General features: G+C 41.4%; 1 protein-coding gene across 2 annotated transcripts in view; it reads left to right on the top strand.

Annotated features, from left to right (window-relative positions):
- Positions 1-24,259, top strand: part of Spata48 (spermatogenesis associated 48) — a 53,175-nt gene extending 28,916 nt beyond the window's left edge. The window contains exons 1-6 of one of the 2 annotated variants that reach the window (XM_021211287.1): positions 294-506; positions 1,257-1,324; positions 5,794-5,835; positions 6,780-6,887; positions 19,289-19,396; positions 24,037-24,259. In XM_021211287.1, coding sequence (XP_021066946.1) covers positions 1,257-1,324; positions 5,794-5,835; positions 6,780-6,887; positions 19,289-19,396; positions 24,037-24,160 — 450 coding nt within the window. In that variant the 5' untranslated portion in view covers positions 294-506 and the 3' untranslated portion in view covers positions 24,161-24,259. Of the gene's footprint in view, positions 1-293; positions 507-1,256; positions 1,325-5,793; positions 5,836-6,779; positions 6,888-19,288; positions 19,397-24,036 lie in introns of those variants that run through there. The other variant, XM_021211286.1, reaches the window with a different exon arrangement.
- The last annotated feature ends 452 nt before the right edge of the window (positions 24,260-24,711 follow it).

Here is a 24,711-nt window from a genome sequence, read left to right as displayed (position 1 = left end):
TTTGTAAGTTGTAACCTGGTGTATAACATCACCAGTTATGTGATTGCCTAGTACACAGAGCTCTCAGAGAGATGGCCATTGATTCCACTGCTGACTGTTAAAAAGACGTTGTCATGTGAACTATTGGTTCTGAATCCTTACTGTATCTGGAGCACCTTCTCTAGACTATGGATCTGTCTATGCCATCTCTCTGGCTACCTCCATCTTTTTTCAGAACATGGAACCCAAGCCACTTGATAAGACATGTAACCAACCTGACATTTGCCTGTTCTGTGTTACCTTCCATTTCCAGGGAACTCTCAGTGCCCGGTTTCACCGTGCTCTCTGCAGAGTCCTGCGGTGCCCCCATCACTTTAACAGCTCTGTGTAAGGATGAACCTCAAACACTCATAACACCCTGACTTTTGTCCTCTCAATACTGCCTCAGAAGCCTTCCTTCATGCTTGCGAAGCACTTCCTGTTTCCTGTTTCCTTGTCCCCTTTTGCTCAGTGTCACAGCTCATAGTGTTAAGTCTGGATCAGCTGTTGGATGGTTTCTCATAATGAAGTTTCTGAGAATATAAAATTTACAATATAAAGAGGGAAGCCAACCACATTCTAAGGAGTTCCTGAGCCCCCAATTAGGAAGCCCTCATTCCCCTGTAAAATTTCTTGAATTTCAGAGAGAAAGAAATAATGAGAGGAAAAAAACATAGCTTTATATAAACACTCAAACATCTGTTTGTTAACTAGAAGTGAAAATCAGTTAAGGGACAAAAAAATGTATAGACTTCATTTATTTTTTTTTTAAAGATCCTTCTATTCAGAGGAATTTTGTATCACATAAAAATTGGCCATTTCACTTGTATTAAATGATTTGAATATCTTAAATCCTTCTCACAGAAGATACTTTTTCTAACTCAGGCTCTGTGCAAAGCTGTAAAAGGGAAGGCTGAAAAGTGTCTCAGAGGGAAAGTATCTGTTATGAAACTGAAGCTAAACATTTCACATAGGAAAGCCGTGTCACCTGGAAAAGGGGGAAATGGGGCACACCCCAGCTTGAGGACACAAGGTAGAAGTTTGAGCAAAGAGGCAGGACCCGCACACTCAGAAGGCAAAGCCGTAATCCACCCAGAGTTGCCAGGACACTTGGAAAGGACTTTCCCAGAGTTTAGGCTCAGCTATGTTGTGAGACACCGGGGAAGGACACCAAAGCTTGAATCTATGAAATTACAATAATATCATTAAATAGTTGTTTATTTCACCAATGTCTTTAGATGGTCGGAGGACTTTGGGACAGATTTCAGACGAGATTGTTCTCAGCGCCAGCCAAACCAATCAATTTGTAAGTTTGACTTCTAATGTTGTCATTGCTGTCTCTTTCCTTACCACCAAAATCCCAATGTCCCCACTGAGGGCACGAGTGGGGCCTGACTTTAGATGAAGAATGTCCCAGAGACCTTAATCCAACAGTCATGGGGTGAGTGTTTCTGCCTGCAGAAACACTCCGGTCTGGATTCGCACTGGAGAGCGGGAACTCCTAAAAGGGAAAAGGGCTGTGAAAAGAAATATGGAGGCCTTGGCAAGAATTCTGATCAAGGCTCGAATTTTTATTGATCGGACTTGCTTAAGTACAAGGAAGGGTTAGGAAGGGTTCCCAACATGCCCTTGAGTCCTTTGAAGTTACCGCGGTAGTCCTAGTGATGGTGGGCAGTCCTAGCGATGGTGGGCAGTCCGAGCGATGGTGGGCGGTCCGAGGGCACTGCATTCTGGGAGAGCTGGGTAGCACTCTGGTATTCCTGTGGAGGGGGAGTGGTTAGTGGGGGGTGGGAGACACCAACAATGGGGCTGAGAGGAGGATCCAAATCCCATTTCGGTTGCTCCACATCTGGCCTCTCTTTACCCTCCAAACTGACAGTTAAATGTGTGTTTTAAAACTGTGAGTACTGTATAAGCAAATAGTTACAATATTGTGGCACTCCATGGGCTTCATATAAAGGGGATTCTAAATGGCATATTTGATCAACTTTCATATCACATATTTGTGTTGTTGTCATGCTTAAAGTGGTGGTTTTATTATTGGTGTTCTTCTGTGTACAATTCCATCCATTGAATATAAAAATCTTTGTGGCTTTGTTTTCAAAAAAGTCACTATTTTGTTTTCCTTTATAGATGATACAACTCTGGTCATGGTCTCTCCTAAGTAATTAAATCTGAATATTTTATACTTAAAACACATGTAGATAAAAATACAAAATATTTTTGGATCTCCTCCCTCTATTGGGAAAAAAATTACAACACAAAGGAAATGCCTGAGGCTCTTTATCTGCCTCCTTTCAGAAGCATTGTTATGGGTTTGATAGTCCACATTTTCATGTGGTCTTTTATCCCTTTATAGTCTACTGTTACTAACCCAACATACAGCATTAAATTCCTTTTATAAACTCGATATGCATGGTATCTTGCCTATGTTTATACCAAGTAACATTGTATCCACCATTATGCTCCTAACAGTCACATCTAGGCTCTCTGGTCTGTCGATGTTTGGTTTTGTCTGTAGGATAGAATTTGGTTGAACAGTTATATCACAGTTCACTCGCCTATCCATATCATGTTTCTTACTTAAATTTCAGTTGAAACAATATCCATGTACTTTCACATACCCAAGTATAAAAATATTTCTGGACTGATCAATCATTTGAATCATACCAAATTATGTCTTTATACTGTCTGGATTGAAAGGGGTGCCCTCCTTATCTTCTAGTTATTTTCATATTCATCTTCATATGAATTGAACCAATGGACTCTCCCACCAGCAGTGCTTAAGTTCCCATTACATACTGGGGCCGACGTTTAGAATTTTCCCAATTAAAAGTAATTTTTCATTACAAATATGAATTTATACTTTGTTAGAATTGCAGAGTACATATTGGGCAGCAGGTGTGGGGGAATAAAGGGGATGGGAGAAAACCCGCGTCCCGCCAGAGTTCCGATGCTCTGGGCGGGCAGACAAGGACTGCCACACTCTTTACACGTGGCCCCGGTGGGTGACTGGCTGTAGGAAGCCACAGACCCCAGCCCGCGGCAGGTGGACAAGGGGCAGTCCAAGGTCTCTGGGCCTCACAGAGGCCAGAGATAACAGGTTCTCAGTCTCAGGCATCCCAGACACTGCTGGATACCACAGAAGAGCTGAGAACAAAGTGGGGGCTCCGGGGACAGCTCGGTCATCCCTGAAGAGAGGAGAGGTCAGGGAGAGATGGGGCCCTGGGTGATTCCCACTCGGTGAGAGTTCTTGGTCCAGTCCATGGCTGGAAGGAAGGCTTTCCAGGGGAAGGTTAGACTCTGCTCTTTAGGAGAAAGCCTATTCCATTGTTTAAGTATGGCGGACCTTGATGAGCAGAGATGGTCTCAGGTTTTAGAGCATTATTGTAGAAAGGCAGGGAGAAAAATAGAAGGAAAAAGAAAGAGGGGCCAGCCATGGCCCCATAAATAGAATGGGGAAGGGAGGGAGAGGAGAGCTAGAGATGAGAGTAAGAAAGGTGAGAGCTTAAGAGAGCGAGGAGGGGTCAAGCAGCTACTTTTATAGTGGGCTGGGCTACCTTGTTGTTGCCAGGTAACTGTGGGGAGGAGTCTAGCTAGAATGCCAGGAGCTTGGGGCTTTGTCTGCATGACTCAAAGTCACAGAATTATGGAGGTGGAGGCTCTGTGGTGTCAGGCACCTGTCTCTGGGAACATGGCTCACTGTTCTGTCCCTTGGAGAGTTTTCTACTGGGTCTCCCAGAGCAAGTCTCGCTCAACCAAAACAGGCTGCCTTTCATGGTCCCACAAGTACATATACCTAATTGCTGATAATCACTGTTGTAAATGTACATGTCACTTCTATTTTCATAGCTACACCTCCCCCTCTTATATATTCTATCTGTTGTGCTGATAGTTTGTTTTCTGCTTCCTCAGTGTAAAATGTTTATGTTTAAAAATCTGGATTTCTTAGAAATCCTTTACAGAAGGCTGAAAAGATGGCTTATTGGATAAAAAAAAAAAAAAAAAAAAAAAAAAAAAAAAAGGCAGTTGCCACTAAATCTATTGCATGAGTGCATGTGGTTTCTGCAGTCTACACGATGGAAGGAGAGAACTAATCGTTCAGAAGGCTGCCTTCTGATCTTTACAAATATGACAAAGCATGTGTAGCACCCAAACACACACACAGACATACACACACACACACACACACACATGTAAGCATCCAAGAAATACACTGAATATATGAATGAATGTGATAAAATAGAAATTTTTTATTAACAGTACATATGGAAGTGTCTCTGTCTCACACATGATTTCTCTATTAGAATGCTTTTTGCAGAAATGAAGTATTAGTTTCTTTATTTTTGTTTTTAAGTATTAGTTTCTCATGCAGCTCACAATTTATCAGTAAAGACTTTACTATTTTGTGTGTTTTAATATAAACTCGTCCCTTATCTGTGAAGTATTTTATGTTAAAGTATTTTATAGGAATGAAGGAAAGGAAGAAGTTATCTTCGTTTCCTTCGTTCCTATAAAACACTTTATTTGATTTTACATTTATCTCTCTAAACGACTTGGTGCTCACATTCTCTAAGGGTGTCAGTCAGAAATCCAGTCCATCACCATAATTAAGACGTTCTCATTCATTTGCATGAGTAGTTTATTCCGTAGTCAAATAGATGGTGTGCAGTGTGATGCGTGCTGAGTCACAACAGGCAGCTTTAATGACCAGAGGTTATGAGAGGCAACGTCACAAATACTGGGGCCAGCTATGCAGAACAGTGTGAGTCAAGCAGGCACCATCATGGGAGAGTACGCAACCCCAGCAGGCGATTACTGTACATATTGCTCCCGTTACTGAGGAGATTACTAAGTCTTGGGATTGAAAATGGAAGAAATGGTCTCCCAAGGGAATGAGTCTCTGGTTGGCTTTCAACACCAAGTACTCAGCCCTGAAACCACAGAAGTGACGCTAAACAAGCCCAGCACGCTGCACTGACAGATTTAGGGGAAAGAGAGTAAACAGCAAATAAAAAAATGGCCATGGTTTTGAGAGCAGGAGAGGTAATCTGAGAGGACTTGGAGGGAGGAAATGTGTTGGGGAAAATGATGTAATCATATTTTAATTTAAAAAATGTTAAGTAGAACTTTAAATGTGCATTTTATTAAGCCACATCTAAACATAATATTTGCACTTCTTAAATTAGAATTATTAAATCATTTATGTATATTATGTATGATATATAATAAATGTATTAATGATAAATTATTTATAATTATTACCAAAATGTCTTATCAAATGTATAACACCTCAACATAGATTTCAGTATTAAAATTAAAGGATTGTTTGTATAAGACTAGAACACTAAAGAAAAAAAGTAAGCTTTGCATTTCATAGCAAAGTAGAATTGTTGATAATACCACTNAAGTACTTAAATAAATAAAACATATGATTGAGTTTTTATTTTGTTCTGCTAATCTCCCACTCATAATCTTCCTGACTAAGCCCCCGGTGCTAGAACTATGGTCCTGTCCCAAACAAGGAGCTCAGCTCATATGAATCGTTCATGAATGAGTGTTCATGAAATGTTTGGGTGTTAATCAAAACATGTTACTTACATCTTTTTATTGAGGTTCTTATGAGTTTGCTGCGTTTTTAGGGGGCTTGGGGTGACAAGTGAGGTCAATTCCTGTATCTCTGAGGGCCTTTAAATTTAAGAATTGTTATTGTAATTTGATAATTGTTTAAAATATCAATAACTCAATTGCCCGTTTTTTTTTTCTTTTTCTAAGTGTGAGTCCAAGTACTAGGAGTAAATACATTCCTCTGTATACGTAAGTGACATTTCTTGTTGTTTTAAAATATGCCATATTTATGTCCAATTGTACTTCCTCCTACTCTGCGTTCAGACCACTCTTAACACATGTGTTCTAACATCCTCCAGTGTACTTCTGGTACGGTGCCTGTTTGATACTGAAAGTGTTATCAAACATTTATTAGAGATTTTGATTAAATTATAAAATGAGGAATGACACATTTTCTGTTTTAATTATGGGATGTTTTATGAAAGAAAATATCTTTATTGCTCCTACTCACGTCGTTGGTCAGAAACGACATGTAACTGGTAAAGCCGAGCTCACACATGGAAGACCCCTCCCTTCCCTGCCATCACTCAGGCTCTGTGGAGGCCAGAGTGCATTGTTAATCTTCAGCCATCTCCCCATTTTGTTCTTAGTTTGAAGGATCACCTTGAAATAAAGGAGGTGAGAGGACATGGGGGCGGGGCCCAGACTTTGATGGGAACTTCCTCATCCTTACTGCTTTCCAATGGAGCTGACTGGTGTTTTAACCTTAATGCCAGAAACTCTTACTCATTGGCCTGCTGATGTGCTCAGCCTTTTAACCTCCTGAGAGCTCATCACTGGGACCCAGGGTCCTGACACCTCCTAGGGTATGTCCCCACAGGAGCCTTACTGTCTCCAGCAGATACCAGCACCAACCCACCCACCCCCAATGCCCTGGCTTCCACCTTGTGTCTTGAGCAGCAGAAGCCCAGTCTCTGAGCTCTGAGGCCCTGAGCTCCCGCCTTCTCAATTCGCTGACCCCAGCATAGGGGGCTCACATTCAGAGGACAAAGAGCCCTCCCTCCCTTTCTTGTTTCTCATTCCAATTGTCATCTGACATCATATTTTCCTTCTTGTGCTTTTGATCAACAAATGTAACATTCCTTATTTGCTTTGCTCAACTAATCTAAATCCTTTGCTTTTCCCTATAACAGTGGTCATGTGCAGAGCACAAACGCTGACAATGTGGACAATCCCTACGGAGATATCGAGTCTGTGGCCAGTCCTAGGCACTCTAAACTTGAGTATACAAACTCAAGCCGGTAAGTGCCATTCATATTTATCACTAAGGATGAAATCTGCTGATGGAGTGACAAATGAAAGGAAAAGAAGTCACCTAGCTTGTTATTAACCAAAACTTACAAAGAAAGATATGAGTTTCCTGAAAGAGTCACGTATATGAAGTGACAGTTTGGGGGCTCACCTGGAGTTCCTTGAGCAAGTCACTTTATCCCTGTGACATCAGTGTCTCCATCTGAGCCACTGTCACAAAGTGCTTGTGTCACAAAATGCAACCAGGGACAGAAAGCATTCATATTATAACCTTCAGTTCTGCGAATATCACTTTATATGGTGTCCTCATATGTTAACATAAGTCCTATATATGTTAAATGGGCATAAAATGGCAGAAATGACAGGTACGTCTGCCTTAACCACAAATGAAAATTCACTGAACAACTTTTTAAATAAAATTCAAGACAACTCAGTCATTTTCAAAATCAAACATCCTGAAGCTGAAGAGATGGCGCGGTGCTTAGGGGAGCTTTCTTCTCTTGTAGAGGACCCAGGGTTTAGTTCCCAAGAAGGTCAGGCATTCACACCCACTTGCTTCTCCAGCTCCAGAGGATTGGAGTTCCTCTTCTGGGTCCAGCACCCACGTGCATGTGGTGAACAGACACAGGTGTTTGTATAAATAAAAATAAATCTTTTTTTAAAAAAAACTCAAACCACCTAGCAGTACCTCCTAAAGTTATACTAAGTTACATTTACATGCTAAGAATGATGCTACAAAACTACTAAAAGTCTGACTCTCATAATTGAATCATAATATTTCCATGAAATCAGAAACCCCTGTCTATATAGTAAGCCCTCCAGTTCACAGCAGACACAGTTTGCAGTCTGAGCCTGTGTGCTTCAGTGTTGGCATTGCATGGTATGAGTGGGGCAAAGGGCTCATGGTGTGTGCTTAGAATCAAGCAGCAGTCAAACAAAATGATAACACACAGGTCACACTGCCTGAACCACCTCAAGTTGATCGTAAATCAGTTTTGGGTGATTCTGCATTCAAAAACATATTACCAAATTTTTATGATGCCCACATTCAGTTATATTACATGACGCACAGTCTAAGAAACTGAGCCATAGAATGTATATACTCAGACAGACCATCTTTGTCCTAAGATTGCATAAACCCATCCTAAGTCATTCTCACTTGGCAACACACAATGCTATGGGATTGGAACTGTTCCTGTCTGGGATCCTGTGCCTGACTCGTGGTCCCATGCTGCACCCTAGCAATCTAACAGAGAACTGGATCACATAGAGTTAGCCAGGGAAAAGATCTGCATTAAAACTCAAGGTACACTTTCTATTGAATACATACCACTTTTGCACCATTATGGTGAGTCAGAAAACATGCTAGACTACTGCACATCCCTCTGCAGTAGATGTTATAAAATGTTTTCCTTGTTATGTTAGTTTCTTCCTATTGTAACCTTAGCTACTTTCTTATTGTTACCTTAGTTACTTTATTGTTACCTTAGTTACTTTATTGTTACCTCAGTTACTTTATTGTTACCTTAGTTACTTTCTTATTGTTACCTTNGTTACTTTATTGTTACCTCAGTTACTTTATTGTTACCTTAGTTACTTTCTTATTGTTACCTTGGTTACTTTATTGTTACCTCAGTTACTTTCCTATTGTTACCTTAGTTGCTTTCCTATTGTTACCTTAGTTGCTTTCCTATTGCTGCAATAGAAATACCATGGCCAAGGCATCTTGCAGTAGGAAGGGTTTATTTATGCGTGGATCTTGTCTGGGAGGAAGCAGCTGTAACAGCAAGCTGAGAGCTCACCAAACAAACAAACAAGGAAAGGCAAGAGCATTGGAACTGGTGCAAGGCTTTAAACCTCAGAGCCTGGCTTAGGTGATGTACTTCCTTCAGAAAAGTCATCCTTCCTAAACTGCCCAAAGAGTGCCACCGACTGGAGACCAAATAATAAAACTCCCTAGACTATGGCGGCGGCGGGGGGAGAGGGGAGGGCATCATGTTCAGCCTCCACAGCTGTTTATGGCTGTTATAAAGTATATAGCATATACATACAGGCTCAGAGCTTTGCTTTAGGGGCAGAGGATTTGGTTCCAAAGACCTGCAGATGTTAAAACTTGAGGATGCTCAAATCCATATATAAAATGCTTTAATATTTGGCAAAACATACTGTGTGCATCCTCCCTAGGTTTCTTGTGATAGCTAGTACACACATAGTATATGCATCTAAGTAGTGGTCATACTACATTGTTTAGACACAATGACAAGAAGTGGTCATTTTGAGGGGCACATTTTAAAAATTATGTTGTTTATTCAGTTGTCTGAAACAGGTTCTGTTATCTTTCCTCCATGCTACAGAGTTGTCAAATGTAAGAGAAATTCTCACATTGGTTTCTGTGATTGACAGCTCTTACCAAGGACTTCATATAGTCATGGCATAAATTGTCACAACTAGCTGAATGTTAATTAATTTTATCTTTTAAAACATGTTATGCCCACAAACTGAAGTAGATAAATTTCTTATTGTATCATCTTCTGCTATATTCTGTTGTTAAATATTTGTTTCTTTAATCTCCTGTTATTTGTTTATTTATTTCTATTATTAATTTAACCTAATTATTTCTTCCTCTCTGTCAGGCTATAAAATATCCTTCAAAATTACCTTTAGCTTTAGTACATTTATATAAATTGTTTTATCGAGGAATTTAACTAAGCATGTCTGTCTAGGGCTGGAAGACATGCTAAGAGCTGTCCTAATATAAATATAAAATAGAAAAGAATTTGCCTCCAACAAGATAAAAATCTTGGTGGACAGATAATTTCACACACACACACACACACAACTGACTTTGCTTTTTTGACCCATGACTGTGGAGAAGTCATTTTTACGCGTGGCACTCTAAAGCTGATGACACCTGCCACCTGCCACTGTCACGTCTGAAGGAGCCAGTGTAAAATTCTTCCATAAATTCTGCAAGGAAGTCATTACTATTTAAACAATAATTCTTTTAAAAAAAATTGAAAGGAAGAACTTGAAAGGAGAAAGCCAATCTTAAAGTGTTCACCAAGCATAAGATTTTGATAATGTTTCTTTTTATTCAAGTATATACTTAAACGTTGAAATGTTTTGTGAGACAGTCTTGCTTTTTAAATCAAACTTTCCTTGGGGTCATTCTTTAAAAAACACTGAAACGAAAATAAGAGGCATTTAAATTTTTTAAATGTAAAAACAGGACATTTCTTTGAAGAATTTGGGCGAGATTTTACCTTATCTTGCTGAAGCTTGTGTTTTAATAGACAACTGACATTTGGCTGTGTTTCTCCGATATGAGCGCTAGAGGGCGTCCCAGGTTGCAAAGTTTCTTCTCGTGATTGATTTTCTGTTTTTTAACAGAATCATAACCTTTTAACACAACAAATGTTTCCCATTTCTATCATGAAGTGTTTATGGATGCTGTGACACACAATGTCGTTCTTAATACATTCAACTGAGAAGTAAATGTCTGTGTGTTTGTCCATACTGACCTCGCGAAATAGATGTCTAGTGAACTCTTCTGAACTCCTCGTGCCCTGGAAACCTCCTCGCCATCTCCTTCCATGCTCCAAAGGAGAAGCCCGCGTCTGGCTTTGTGCTGATCTCCTGCTCGCCCACTCGGGAGTTGTACTACCTACAAATAGGTCTCAAATCAAATGTTATGTATTTTGTACAATATCACACGGGGCTAACAAAATTATAGAATTTATAAAATATGTCTTCATCTCCATAAAGTCTCAAATCCGGAAATTCAAATTTTTGTTTTGTACCAAGCAGGGGAAAACAAATAAACAAACCAATGTCCTATTCAAATGCAAGCATGACTTTCCTTGAAGTTTCAGTTTAAAAGAACTTCTTACCTAAATGTACCCTGTGATATTCTTTAGGGTCCAGAAGACTGATGCTTAATCATGCCCATAAATTTACCATGATGCTGTCCTTCAGCAACACAAAACATTACCTAGTAGATTTACAGTGTCCTGATCAACACCCCACACCCCCACCCCACCCTCACCCCTAGCGGAGCATTATCTTTCAAACTTCTTTCAGGTGATTCCTTCCTTCCTTCCTCCCTCCCTCCCTCCCTTCCTTCCTTCCTCCCTCTTTCTCTTCCTCCTCCCTCTTCTTTTCCTAGTTATCAGGTTATCTGGACTATATTGGTGAAGAACACTTCAACAGTTTAAAATATAATTTATTATTTCTGTTGTAGAATTGAATCTGATCATAATAAGAATTGAGTGCAGAAAATGATAGCAAACACAAACACAAACTCTTCCATGAGAACATAACTGATATTAGACTCTGACCTTTCCCGCTTGTCACATGCCCCTCTCACTCTTGCTGTGATATGCCACAGGAAGTACCCACCACTGTGATATGCCACAGGAAGCACCCACCACTGTGATATGCCACAGGGAGCACCCACTGCTGTGATATGCCACAGGGAGCACCCACTGCTGTGATATGCCACAGGGAGCACCCACAGCTGTGATATGCCATAGGGGGCAAGCACTACCTCTGCATTGTAGCATGATCGTGAAATACACTTTCCTAAACACCATTTCTATTCTTTCAAATGTAGTGTACTTGACAGATTTAAATTCATATATAAATTATTTCCTTTCTCTTGTTGCTATTATACATAACCCCATCAAATATTTTTACATATATCTTTCATGATTTGAAATTATTTCCTTAACAGAGATTCCTTGGAATAGATTACAGGGTGAAAATTTAGCAGCATTCTCAAACCAGTTGCTTGGTCATTTTCCAGAGCTGATACAACTATCCCATGTTTGGGACTCACCTCTAGTATTAGCATAACCCACCTTTTAAGGTCTACATATCCCGATGTAACAGTAATCCAAGTATTTTTAAAGTATAGAAAGTAAACTGTCTCTTTGGTTTTTTAATACCAGTGTTGGAAATTTGATGATCCTTTATCTATGTGTCTATGAAGTCTGTGATATATGTGCATGGTGTGTCTATATTCACACACAGAGTTTGCATGAATGTAAGATTTATAAATTAACACTGATCATTTTCTCCACAATTCATTTAATGGTTACATAATATTCCTCTAAGAGACTACACCAAGTTTATATAGGTAACGTCTCACTAAAGCATTTTCCTGTTATAACCAATGAAGGAAAAAATAACTTCTGCATCATATATTTCTTTACAATTATGCCTACATACATGTATAACACATCCATACAAACAGAATTATGACATGGTTTCTCATTATGAATGACAGTTTTCTAATTTGGCACTTGTGGAAGGTCCATTTTCTAGATGTAACCCCATTGCTCCTGAAACAAGCCATTTGGGGCTCCTCATGTCATTGTCTCTGACCTCGGCCTCCTTGTCTGCAGAAAGGGAACAGAACTGGTTTCTGCACTTCTGGCTTGCACACATTATTCTGAAAAATAAAGGAGGCATTCGGAGTTAGGGAACTTTATAGCTTGAAAGTAGGTTATGGATCTAGAGAATCCAAACATTCCATAAGGTAGAACAGGGATTCAGAATAGCTTGACGTTTCTTTTCAACGCCTTTCCTGGGCATGAATGATAGTCAGGAACTGCTTTAAATGATTTAATTAACCCCCCCCCCCATTTCTAATCTGAATCAAGCAGGAAATTAAGGTAAGGATCACTTTTGCTTCCGTCTGACTTTGCCTCTTTACACAAGAGATGGCCTAGATGTTTGGTGAGGCTGAACCCAAGGCCTGTTCCTTTAGGGATTGCTCCATGTCCCTGCGTCGTCTCCACTTCAGCCCCAGGCAGGAGTGGTCAGGACAGAGAGTCGGACTTGAATGAAAAGTACCTGCAGGCCTATGCACACTCAGTGCCCAGGAGCAACCTGTCCTATCTCTGACCTAAGAGAAGAGCTACCCAGAGTCTTTTCTCTCCCAATGGAGTGGAAATGGAGGTGAAAGCCCATGGCACCTGCCCTAGTAGTATATGGCCCTGATTTTCCCAGAGAACGGTGAGGATGGCCTCTGAGGAGGTGCAGGTCCGGGTCATAGACCACTACCCAATCACAACTAAGACTACCATCTGTTACAGAAGGTCAGTCTCACAACCGCCTCTGCTTTCTCAATGTGGGGACACATCAGCCAATAAAAACAATTGTTCAGCATCTGCCCAACCAGCATCTGGAGAACATCTGGGGTGACAAAGGGTGATCTCCAGAATCTCAGGGGGATTCTTTAAGCCCTACAGAACTCACCCCACAGCCCAGGCTAAGACTAGCTGTTATTAGATGTTCCCAGTGTGAGCCTGTTGCTTCCCCTTGCCTCTAGACACTTTGGCCCTCCCAGAGCTCTTTTACAACTACTCTCTCCTTTATTTTTCAAAATAGTGTGAGCAAGCCAGAAGTGCAGAAACCAGTTCTGTTCCCTTTCTGCAAACAAGGAGGCTGAGGTCAGAGACAATGACATGAGGAGCCCCAAATGTCTTGTTTCAAGAGCAGTGAGGTCACATCAGATAACGGACCTTCTGACTGTGTGGCAGATGCTTGTCCTTAACACACGGACTACAGTGTGTGTTAAGTGTCCTACATGGAGCTGGCTCTTGGAACTCATCCTTGTGTAAAGGAAAAGCCTTGAGCTGTATTATCCCTTTCTTCCTTGTAAATGGAAGGTGTGAGAAGTGAAGAAGACAGAAAAAAAAAAAAAATCCATGGGATGATGATAATAGCAACAAAATTACCAACTCCTAAGAATGGTTGGAACACCTATCTTAAGGCATTCCGGAAAATTCATCTCATCACAAAGCAGTAAATGGAAACATCAGGTCCATCACAATTCTAAATACACTCTCTCTATCCCTCTTTCCTTGCCTATCTGTTGGTCTTATCTTTCACTTCATCCTCTGAGCCCATCCTTCTCTCTCTCATCCACTTTTCCTAAGTGACCTTTTCTTCCCCCCCCCCCACATTGGAATTCCTCTTGTTGATTCTGCATATGACCACAATGCCATGGTCCACAGTCTTCCTTAGTTGTGCTACATGGCTCCAGGCCTTTCAAGGAAGGTGCAGTAACCCTGGATAGGGTATAGTAAAGATGAGGATGGCTCAGAAAGTTTCTATTTGAATTGGATGTGTGGAACTGGAAAGATGGCTCTGTGCCTAAAACATGTGCTGCTCTTCCAAAGGACCTGAGTTCATTTCCCAGCACCTACATTAGGCAGCTCACAACTGTCAGTATCTCCAACTTCAGGGGATCCAATGCTGCCTTCTGGCCTCTGTGGATACTACACTCACATTCACATAAACATGCAAAGACATTAAAGATAAAAAAAAAAAATTTCTTTTTGATGAATGAATGGATGGAAGGGGCAGAGCTCTTAAGCCAAACCATTCAATCAACAATTTTACTTATTTTTCTCTGTCCTTTTTATACCTTCTTAGACAAAAAGTTCTTTAGAAAATTACCTCAGAGATAAGAATGTCACATAAAATGAGTTACAGAAGGATGCTGATGTTAAGTACAAAGCAGTGTTTCATTCTATATGTTCATTACAAGTTCAGAACAATAGTTTTTACATGGCCTTGCCTTATCCTAGTGCACACCAGTGGCTATATCCTTGAACCTAAATGTACTTCCTTGAACAGAAATTTGTCCCAGATCTATTTCTTGATAAAAAAAAATTAAACTTAATTTAACTTAAGCTTAAACCTTTTAGAAAAATAAAAATGTAAGATGTACTGGACATGATGTCTCACATTTGGAAGCCCAGAGCTCAGGAGTCTCATGCAGAAATATTGCTAGCAGCCTAGGCTACATAGTAGGTTTTAGGCAGGAAAAAAAAAGAGAGAGAGAGAGAGAGAGAGAGAGAGAGAGAGAGAGAGAGAGAGAGAGAGAGAGAGAGAGATTTCAGTTGGTCTCACTGCTTAGAGAAGCCCCAGAGTTAAAATTAAACATTTGATTGGCTGCCTTCTTTCCTTGCCACCGTGGTCTTTGCCCACTTAGGTTCTTTAGGCGTCCACATGTTTATTTCTTCAGATGGGTTGGCTGAGTGTGTAGCTCAGCAGCAGAGAACTTGTTTACCATGAATGACATCCTAGGTTTAGTCCCGGTGCTACAGGGGGATAACTTATGTGTGTTTACATCATCCTCCTGGCTCAGCTGAGAGCCCTCCAGGATCTTTCACGTGCAGTCCACCGCATGAGCTCTGATGCCCAGGCTAGGAACTGGTGTTACTGCTTGAAGCTTCCTCCGCTAAAAGCATATTATTTAGACTTTGCCTTCATTCTTCCCTGTAATACGTGCACATGATAACAATATAAGGTATAGGAGTATACAGAAAATTGCCTAAGTTATATGTGTCGTTGTAAAGAGGATTTGTCGTACACAATGCGTATTTGGTCTGTACTATACTGGAAATCTGTATATGTGGCTAAATCTTTAACCATTTATTCTACACACCACATAACTTGTCCTATACTATATGTAGACTATATTTTTCTCATTTTCTATTTTATTTTAAGTAAATTCATTTACTTCTAAGTAATTTAATTATACTTTAAATTACATTTTCCTTATTTTCTTAACGTGTAAGTGTATACCAGCATGTGTAGAATTATGATGAATTGAATTCGATGTGTCACAACTAGAAGCCCAACACTCAGGAGGCTTATGCAGGAAAATCGCTGATATTGCTGATTAATTTTCTGAAATAATTTTTTTTAATTTTTTACTTTATTATGCTTTATTGGGATGAAATAATCAATTGTCAACTTAGCTAACAAAATATTCGAACAAAACTAAACCAAGACTTCTGAGGTAATTGGGGCTCCAACGGTGGGGTCAAGGCCAGGAAGCTGGAAGCAACGATAAAAACAAATGGAGAGTCTGTGCGAATGAGGTGCTGGCTCTGGCCTGTTCCCACGAGGGCAGGTAGAGTGCTCTAAACGTGCAGCAAATATCAAGGTCCGCTCCATTGTCTCCATACTTTTCCTGGCTTTCTTTCCTACAGGTAAAAACCGTCCCCTCCCAGAAGCAGCTTGGGTGTCCCAGATAGTCATCTTTAAATCTAGGTATCTATAGATGCATTTATAAATGCACACGAGGTTGCATTGAGATGGCAAATCCATACATATTGCTTATATCACACAACGGCAAAATGCTCTCTTGTGCTGACTCTGTAAGCCAGGGTTAAGGGAAATATATTTAGCATGAGTATGGGTGAGAACTTTCATTTTCAAATATTTTAGCACTTTATTATGCAGCTGAATTCATCTTCAGCTTAAGCAGCTACTAGCTATATAGTACGTCGTCATTACTAGAGAAGATGAATCATAGAACAACACTTACACAATGTAACATAGATGCCAGTCAAGGTCAGTAAATAGTCTACAAACCTCAGAGGCACACAGAGCCACGTGGGTTTTAAGTGAAGCCCCTCTCGTGATTGACACCTCGCTCATATCCACCTCTCTGGCATCTTAGCAGCCCGTTGGAGGACGACGACTTCAGAAGCACTTTACTTCTGCAGGTGTTTCAGAGGCAGTGGAAAAAACCTGTCACCCAGATGGAGGGGATTTCCTTGGTAACATGCATGGAAGCTTCAAAGAATGCTTGGGGGAAGAGGCACACACACACCAGTAGTTTGGCCTCATTTTTGGTACCTCTCCACCTTACAGCTACACTTTAAGAAACTCCCGAGAAATCCCAAGGGACATTGCCCAGAACTTGGCAGCTCCTATTCAGTCATACTGTCCCTTCCAACTGACTTTACAACAAAGTCTCCCTCATCCCATTCTAGCACCTTTGAGAAATGATAGCTGGTAAGGCAAGGGTCCCGGGCCCTGTCATTCCTGATTTAGCCAGAGTAGTAGAATCTGGTACATAGATCGCCATCTTTTAAACAGCCAAGGACTTCAGTGTGTCGAGCAATCTGCAAGTCTTTGTAGCTGTGTGTGCTGTATAAATTTTGTATTCTCCAACTATGAGGCTTCCAGTTTGTAAATATTTTATTTTTTAAATTGTCCTGTCTCTATCTTTTCAACTGCAGTTGGCTGGACGGGGGCCCAGAGAGCTTTCCTGAAGGTTGATGGCACCTCACAGGCAGTGAGGGGGTAGACAGGCTCACAGAAGCCGGCCTCTCAGTCCTCTCAGTGCGGGGCCTTGGTTTTTGCTGTTCCTTTTTCTAGCCTCAGAAATCATGTCAATGCATACCATTTATTCTGACCTGTAACTCCTGAAGTGGTTTTCCCTTGTTTTTAAGTGTGGAAGTATACCCAATGTGATTAGCTTTAAGCCAGTAGGCCACCACCAAGAGCCATAAAATGGCACACTCAAAAGACAGCTGTGAGCTTTATTGTAGCAACTTACCGCTTGCTACATAATTTTCCCATAACATTCTGATACTAACATAGGATCAACCTAGGAAAAACACCAAGAACTTACAGGGTGAACTATAGTCACTCCACAAGGTCTTTAGGTTATATCACTACCCAATGTCATGGTTGAGGAAACAATGGGCCAGGAGTCTAACCAGATGCCAGATCCCAGGACTGATGACAGGACTCACTTGGCCTCTGTCTTCACACTGACACAAGAACATGCACTTACCTCACTAACATCCCTTTTCTTTTCCTGTCACCTGATATTTTGAGGAATGTGTTAGTCCAATTTCTGTCAGTAAGAAGGAAATGCCTGAAATAAGACAACTATAAAGAGAATGTATATATATATATGCATATATATACATATATATGCATATATATATATGGAGGGTGTGGGGGTGTGGGGTGTGTGTGCGTGTGTGTATACACTCATATATATGTGTATATATATTTATATGTATGTATGTATGTATATGCGCACACACATACACACCCACACTCATGTATATATGTTCATAGTACATGGTTTCAGTCCACAGTCCTCGGCCATGTCTATTTGGATCTGCGATCACACAGTATAACATGGAAGTAGCAAATCCTGGAGAAGTATGTTTAAGTCGCAGCCAGGATGCAGAGGGAGATCCACCCCCAGCAGCTTCCTAAGAGTACTCTCCCTGTACCCAACTTTGTTTCTGTGGGCCCTATAGCTCAAAGGTTCTACCTTCAAACTAAAAATCAGTCTGTCAGTACAAGAAAGACCGTTGGATGACATTTAAGATACGGTCCATAACAAGGAGCATCAACCTTCCTTAAGCTCTCTTTTGCAAAATGTCCCTGCAGCTAAATCATTCCCAGAGAAAATGTTGTTGGGTTCATTAGCTACAAGGAAAGGACATAGCCAAGACATCCCCAGGAGAATTCTCCTTTAGTAGACATGGGTCTGTTGCCTCTGCCTTGTATTTAGTGTTGTAGTACATTTTAAATAAGAGATAAGCATGGGATATCACGCTCTCAAAAGGGTCACCAGGGAAGAGAGGCACAGACCACAGAGTTGAAAAGATACAACTTGGGCTGTGTTTACAGTGGTAGCTGTAATGTTTCTGCAGTGAGACAGCAGCAGGCTGTCTGAGGTGCTGATGAGTTGTCGGCTCAAGGCTTGGATACCAGCATTGTGCCCAAGCTGTGTGGTGTACAATTAAATCTTTTTTCTTGGGCTCCCGGTAGTTAAGGAAGCCATGTTATAAGCAGGCCCCAGGATAGAGCCTCATGTGGGGCTCTGTGCCCCCACCCTCTCCTTCTTCTTAGTAAGCCATCTGGGTAAACCATTTTGAATGCTAAGGCAAGCATATTAGTGATTCTTCATGTCTTTCTGAATGACTGAGTTAAATTATTCAAGATTCTCAGTTGACTGCCTTTGCTACAGAAGTCTTCTCTGTACACGCTACAGAACCTTTTCCTGTGTTCTTATGTTTTCGGGTAGTTTAAAACAAGTCAGTGCAGTGCTACTGCATGGATTTCCATGTATTGTCAATGCAGAGTTTCAGAAAAACATCTGAAATTTAGGATATGAAGGATTATGGTGGCAAGAAATACATTTGACCAAAGACACCATGAGTGTAAACACAAGCATGTGTCTTTATTGATACCAGGGTTATCAGTACAAAGTTATGTGTGGCATAGATGTGCTGTTCAGTAAGCAACTTAGCTCACTGTTAAGTCACAGGCATACATATATATGCACACACACACACACACACACACACACACACACACACAAAATGATAGTTCAAACACACTGGAATAAGTATTTTAGCACCAGAGATGAAATGTTGCCTAGATGCACTAATGCCTCCTTTCCTGGTTATGTACCCAAGCCCTGGTCCTTATAAGGGAGAAACAGTTTGACTGCCTCTTCCTATTTTTCCTATGTGCATCTAGTTACTATGGCTATTTTATAAATCATTATTTTAATCTCCTTTTATGCCCCTCTTCTCTCTGTTGACTTCAGGTCTGCGAATATCCCAGGATATACTGGCAAGGTTCATTTCACAGCCACCCACCCAACAAATTCTAATATTCCATCAACAGTGCCATCAGCAGATTCAGAGATGAACCGGTAAGTAGGAATCGGATTACTCAGTTTGCTTACATACATTAGAAAGAGAAATGATAATTATGGCTATTCCATTAAAGAACAATTAAATACTAAGTGTAAATTTGCAGTGCTTAAGAAAAATGGAGAGACAAGTCCAAAAAAGAAAGCTACTGAGGGGAACTTGACTCTGAACTGCCTTGGGTGGGTGGAGGGAGGGAATGCAGGTTAATGGTCCTGTTGACAATGCTAATGACGGTCCCTTTTGACTCTTATTCAGAGCATATTGCGAGAAGGCATCTCACCTCTGAGACCCTCCAGCTGTGTACATACATCATTAATTGGCTATTATAAATGCTGTATGCTACCTAGTGTGTGTAACAGGAGCCCTATATTCCTTTCCCGTGAATGTCTCTCTTACAAAATAAGTTAAAAATCTGTTGAAATTCACAAGTCTTTTAATGCCCATTTTTGCACATTGAAACAGGAGGCAGTGGATGGAGATAATGGAAGAATAATGTATTGGCAATCAGAAGTGGGAAGCAGCCCACTGCTGTCAGAGTTGTAAGCACTTGGTAGAGGTCTTGGTTTTAAACTGAAAGGACTACACAGTTCTGTAGATGCAGGTGTTACCTGAGTCTAAGGCAGGCATGTGCAAGTGAAGAAGCTATGACCGGTATTCCTCCCTGTTGCTTGACCCAAATGACTCTGCTCAAATCATCCTGGCAGTGGGGGCAGTTCTCCTCATTCACTAGCCACCCCAGTGTCATGAAAGACACACACACACACACACACACACACAACCTTATATCTTAATATGCCTTAAACAGCTCAATGGCTGGCCCACTTCCAGACCTCTACATAGCTAACTCACTCCCCTCTCATATTCCTGAATTATTACTTACTAAAACCTGTATTCCATCTTGACTGTCCTGGACCCAGATCTGCAGCCCTCTCGGGTTGAGTTCACCAGCACATATGTGACATCTGTGTTCTCTGTCCGGCACTCCTCAGGCATAGCTTTCACTCCTCTCCCGGCATGGCCACTCTTCCCTTTCTGGCTCCTTCCCCAGTCCCTTGCCCAGGACTCCTAAAGTCTTGCCTCTGTCTCCTTGACCAGCTATTATGGGCTGCTTGCAATTTTATTTATCAATCAAAACCAACCAGGGGCAGGGTCTCTCAGCTTATCCATGTGCAGATGTAATTTGGGGGACCAAATTAACATAATGCATGCAGCATTAGACCAAATCCACAACACTTCCCCACCAGGGTATCTTTCTGTACATCACATTCGCTCAGTAGGGGAATATTCCATTCATCACATAATGTATCTCCAGTTGGACCAGGCACTGAATGCACATATCCCCACACTTAAATCCAGAACTCTGAAATGAGCACTAAACATAAGAGGGTTGGGCATGGTGGCACATGCCTCTAATCCCCAGCACTCAGTTGAAAGACATTGACAGGTAGTATCTCTGAGTCCAAGGCCAGCCTGGTCTACATAGAGAATCCTAGGCCAGCCAGAGATACATAGTAAGATCCCTTCTCAAAAAGAGGGAGGGAGAGAGAGAGAGAGAGAGAGAGAGAGAGAGAGAGAGAGAGAGAGAGAGAGAGAGAGATCATGCCATATTTTTCTTCTACTTCTGAAATTGTTCATTTATCATAATGCCCTTTAGGTTTGCCCACATTGTGGCAAATGTCAGTATCTCCCTTGATATTATTCAACTTCTTTTCTAAGACTGAAGAATATTCTAGGGGGATTTTAATTTGTATTGTTATGTCACTAACTCGCATATCAATAGGCATCTGGATAACTCCATATCTTGGCTATTAAAGACAGCGTGAACATGTGATATAGATGTGTCTTTGAAGCAGTTCTTATATCCTTGGATGCCTATGTTCCTCCCATGGATTTCTAGGTCATCTTAGAACTCCATTTCATACATGCTCTGGGCTTCCCATGCTGATTTACGTAATGACTGCAACAACCTACCATCCCCCCAACACTGGGAAAGACTCCCTCCTCCCCATGTCACAAGGGTTCCCTGTCTTTTCTCCCTTTGATAAGAGTCCTAGAAAGTATGAGACGATACCTCACTGAGATTTTATATTTGCATTCTTTTGTCATTTGTGATTTAGAGCATTTTTCACATACTTTTTTTTCTTCACAATTCTGTCTTTTTTGAAGAAAGTCAATGCAGGTCCTTTAGTCACTGATGGGTTTTGTGGATGAGTTGCATTTATTTGGTTCTTTGGTTGTTTGTTTATTAGTATGTATTGGATACTAACTCTTTATAAGACAAGTAGCTCACAAGTATTTTTGCCAATCCTTAGGTTGTCTTCTCTTTTGATGTTTCTCTGTTCTGCAGAAGCTTCAGTTTGCTACAACCCGGTCTTATTTTTGACTTGCAGCCCCAGCTTTTACTGTGATACCCAAGATACTGCTGCCAAAGTCTATGTCAAGGCACACTTCCCATGTTACAAAGCCATTTTTGAAAGCAAGACTGAAACAATTACAACTTTGTTGCGTATAGAGAACACAAACAATGACAACATTAAATATACCCTTGTCCCTATCAGGGTAGAAGAGTGAAGGTTAAAGGTCCTGGCTGCCGGGTTCACGATTTCCACTATGAACTCAAAGACCCCCATTCCAGCAAATGCGGACATTTCTCACAGCTTTTCATTTTGTTTGCAGTGTCCCTTAAACCCCAACTGTGTGAGGCTTTACCCAGACATCCTGTTGCTGTAACACCTTCCCACACATCCTGCATCTCTACAGAAGCAGACAATCCAACAGCAGGCAAAGGTTCCTTTTGTCTTTCAGATAAACCTCTACTCTAAGCTAAAAAGTCCCCTTTGTTTTGCAATCAGACAGAAAAATCCAAGTCTTTCCTAAGAATATTTTCATCCCATCAGGCTCCCGATGCTTCCACGGTTGTCCCCAACACACACATGGGTGTTATTTATTACCCCAGAGTGCTGTCTGCTGAGGTGACTTTTCTGAAGCTCTTAATCTGAGGGTGAAGAAGAATAGAAATAGCAGCAACCAGGGTGCTTCCCTCAGCTCAGGGAAGGTGTGCATTGGATTCACTGAGACCAGCCTAGAGGGCACAGTCACCTCTCACAAAAACCTTCAGCAGCTGAGATGCTTCTGGCCTGAGAAAGGACAGTCCAGAGAAAAAGGAAGAGTGTAAATTTAAAACAACTCTGCATTGACATAAAGATGATTCCTCTCACAGGAAGGTGGGCCATCTGCATTTAGTCTGGCCCTTGGGGTAAAAAGAAAGGGGGGTGGTGATCAAAGCACTCCTTCATGAAGTCCCCATCTCTGACATTTTTGTAGCACTCTTCAAGTGCTTTTCTGAAAATGCCCGATGAAAGCATAAGGCCATGTGTCTGACTGCTGCCTCTCATACAGAAGTAGTGAGCTGCTTTTCTCTTGGTTGTGTACGTGGTCTAATGCCTGTTTCCTTCCGCGCATCACATTATCAGTCCTTTCAGCATGCCCCTGTAAAGAGGTCTGGGCCACGCTTGTTCCCTCCACTATTCCACCCTGCTCCCCATGAGTCCATGGGTTCTTTCTCTTCCTCTCAGGAAGATGTTTGCTCACTGGTGAAAGGCTTGCCCTTCCCTTTCTGCTTGAAACCTTTCCATTTCTATGCATCTCTTACTTAGCATCATCTGACTTTCCTCTACTGACTGGCTAGTCTCTGGACTTCTAAACTTCTTTCTTTTTTTTTTTTTAAGATTTACTTATTATTATATGTAAGCACGCTGTAGCTGTCTTCAGACACACCAGAAGAGGGCATCAGATCTTGTTACAGATGGTTATGAGCCACCATGTGGTTGCTGGGATTTGAACTCAGGATCTTTGGAAGAGCAGTCAGTGCTCTTAACCTCTGAGCCATCTCTCCCGCTCTGACTTCTAAACTTCTTAAAGAAGCAGTCGCTCTTAGTACCTTGCTTCCTTTTTCTCCTAGCCTTTCCCCAACCTTATGCCATCTGAATTCTGATAGCACTGGTAAAGTGAGGGCTTCCTGCCTGACTGAGGACTAATGCAGGGACAGGAGATGGGAACTGTTGACATCTCTACACACAGAGGATAGGGATGGTGCATTCGCCAGGAGTCTTTGTAGAAGATAAAACCTAGGGGCCAGCTTGAGCCTTTTAATTGCTTAAACTTTGGAGGATGAATGAAAAGGAGTCTCCATTCTGAATTCCAAGCCAGGTGTAGTGACCTCCAAGCGCCTTTGGATTCATATGGGGACAGGATGCAAAACAGATGGGAAAGAAACAATAAGAAAAAATGTACAAGGAGTAGATGGGACCACACATATGGTAGATAAGAAGGAACAGGTGTGCAAGGACTTCTTTCAAATCTTATTACCATAGAGTCTGGGGTTCTCTGTGTGGTGCTTACTCTAGGATGTTATTTGCTATAAATCTAGGGTACATTTTCAGAAACAGAACACATGGCATGATAAGCAAAGCAGGGGAGGTCATTCCCAGCCTCCTTCCGAGACGTTCTCCACCTTTTCCTCGCTGGCTCCTCTACACCTTCCATTTCTGTGCACCATTAGTTGGATAAAAGTGAAGTGTTTGTTTTCATGTAAATTATTTATGTCATTTTTTTTCTTCTTGTTCCAATCTGCTCCTAGCCTCTTACTACAAGAAATGAGAGTTGACCGCTTCCGTCACCAGGGCCCAATGTCCCAAATGGTGACAACTGTGAAGCCCTACAACCCTTTTAACAAGAAGGAAAAAGAAACCATTGAGTACTGAAGGAGACCAACCCCCCCGAGAAACTTCTCAGTCCAGCTAGGGGAAGGTTTTATACACAGTGATGAAGAAGAAGAAAAAAAAAAAAAAAAAAGATCAAAGAATGTTCTAAGTGTGTCTGTCTTTGTGAATTTGGGATAGATAGAAAAACAGCATGTCCAGGCCTGAGCTCAGACTCTCGTCCCCTGCTGATGGCCTCTCACCCTGCTCTGTGATCCACGATGGTGGCTGGGACCCAGAAAGGCCCCACAAAAGGAGTCTTCCTCCATCCTGGAATAGGGATCCTCCCCTAGAGGGTCATGAGTTTGAGAAATAAAGACAATCTTACCCAGACCCCACATGGCAGCAGTGGGAAAGCTGATCAGTAGAGACAGACAAGGCCGTTCTTTTAGTTACCTAGGGGACAATACAACATGGGGACACTATCTAAAGACAGATAGAAAAATCATTCTCTCTCCTCTTCCAGGATCTCTGTTGTAGAGAATGAAGCATTCCTATGTTCCCCGAGGGTCCTTAGGCAGGCAGGGGCAACCATATACATCATCAGATTAGTG

This window comes from Mus pahari, chromosome 13 (assembly GCF_900095145.1).
Source record: "Mus pahari chromosome 13, PAHARI_EIJ_v1.1, whole genome shotgun sequence".
In the NCBI taxonomy this organism is placed as follows: domain Eukaryota; kingdom Metazoa; phylum Chordata; class Mammalia; order Rodentia; family Muridae; genus Mus; species Mus pahari.
This window is presented reverse-complemented; position numbering and strand designations above follow the sequence as displayed.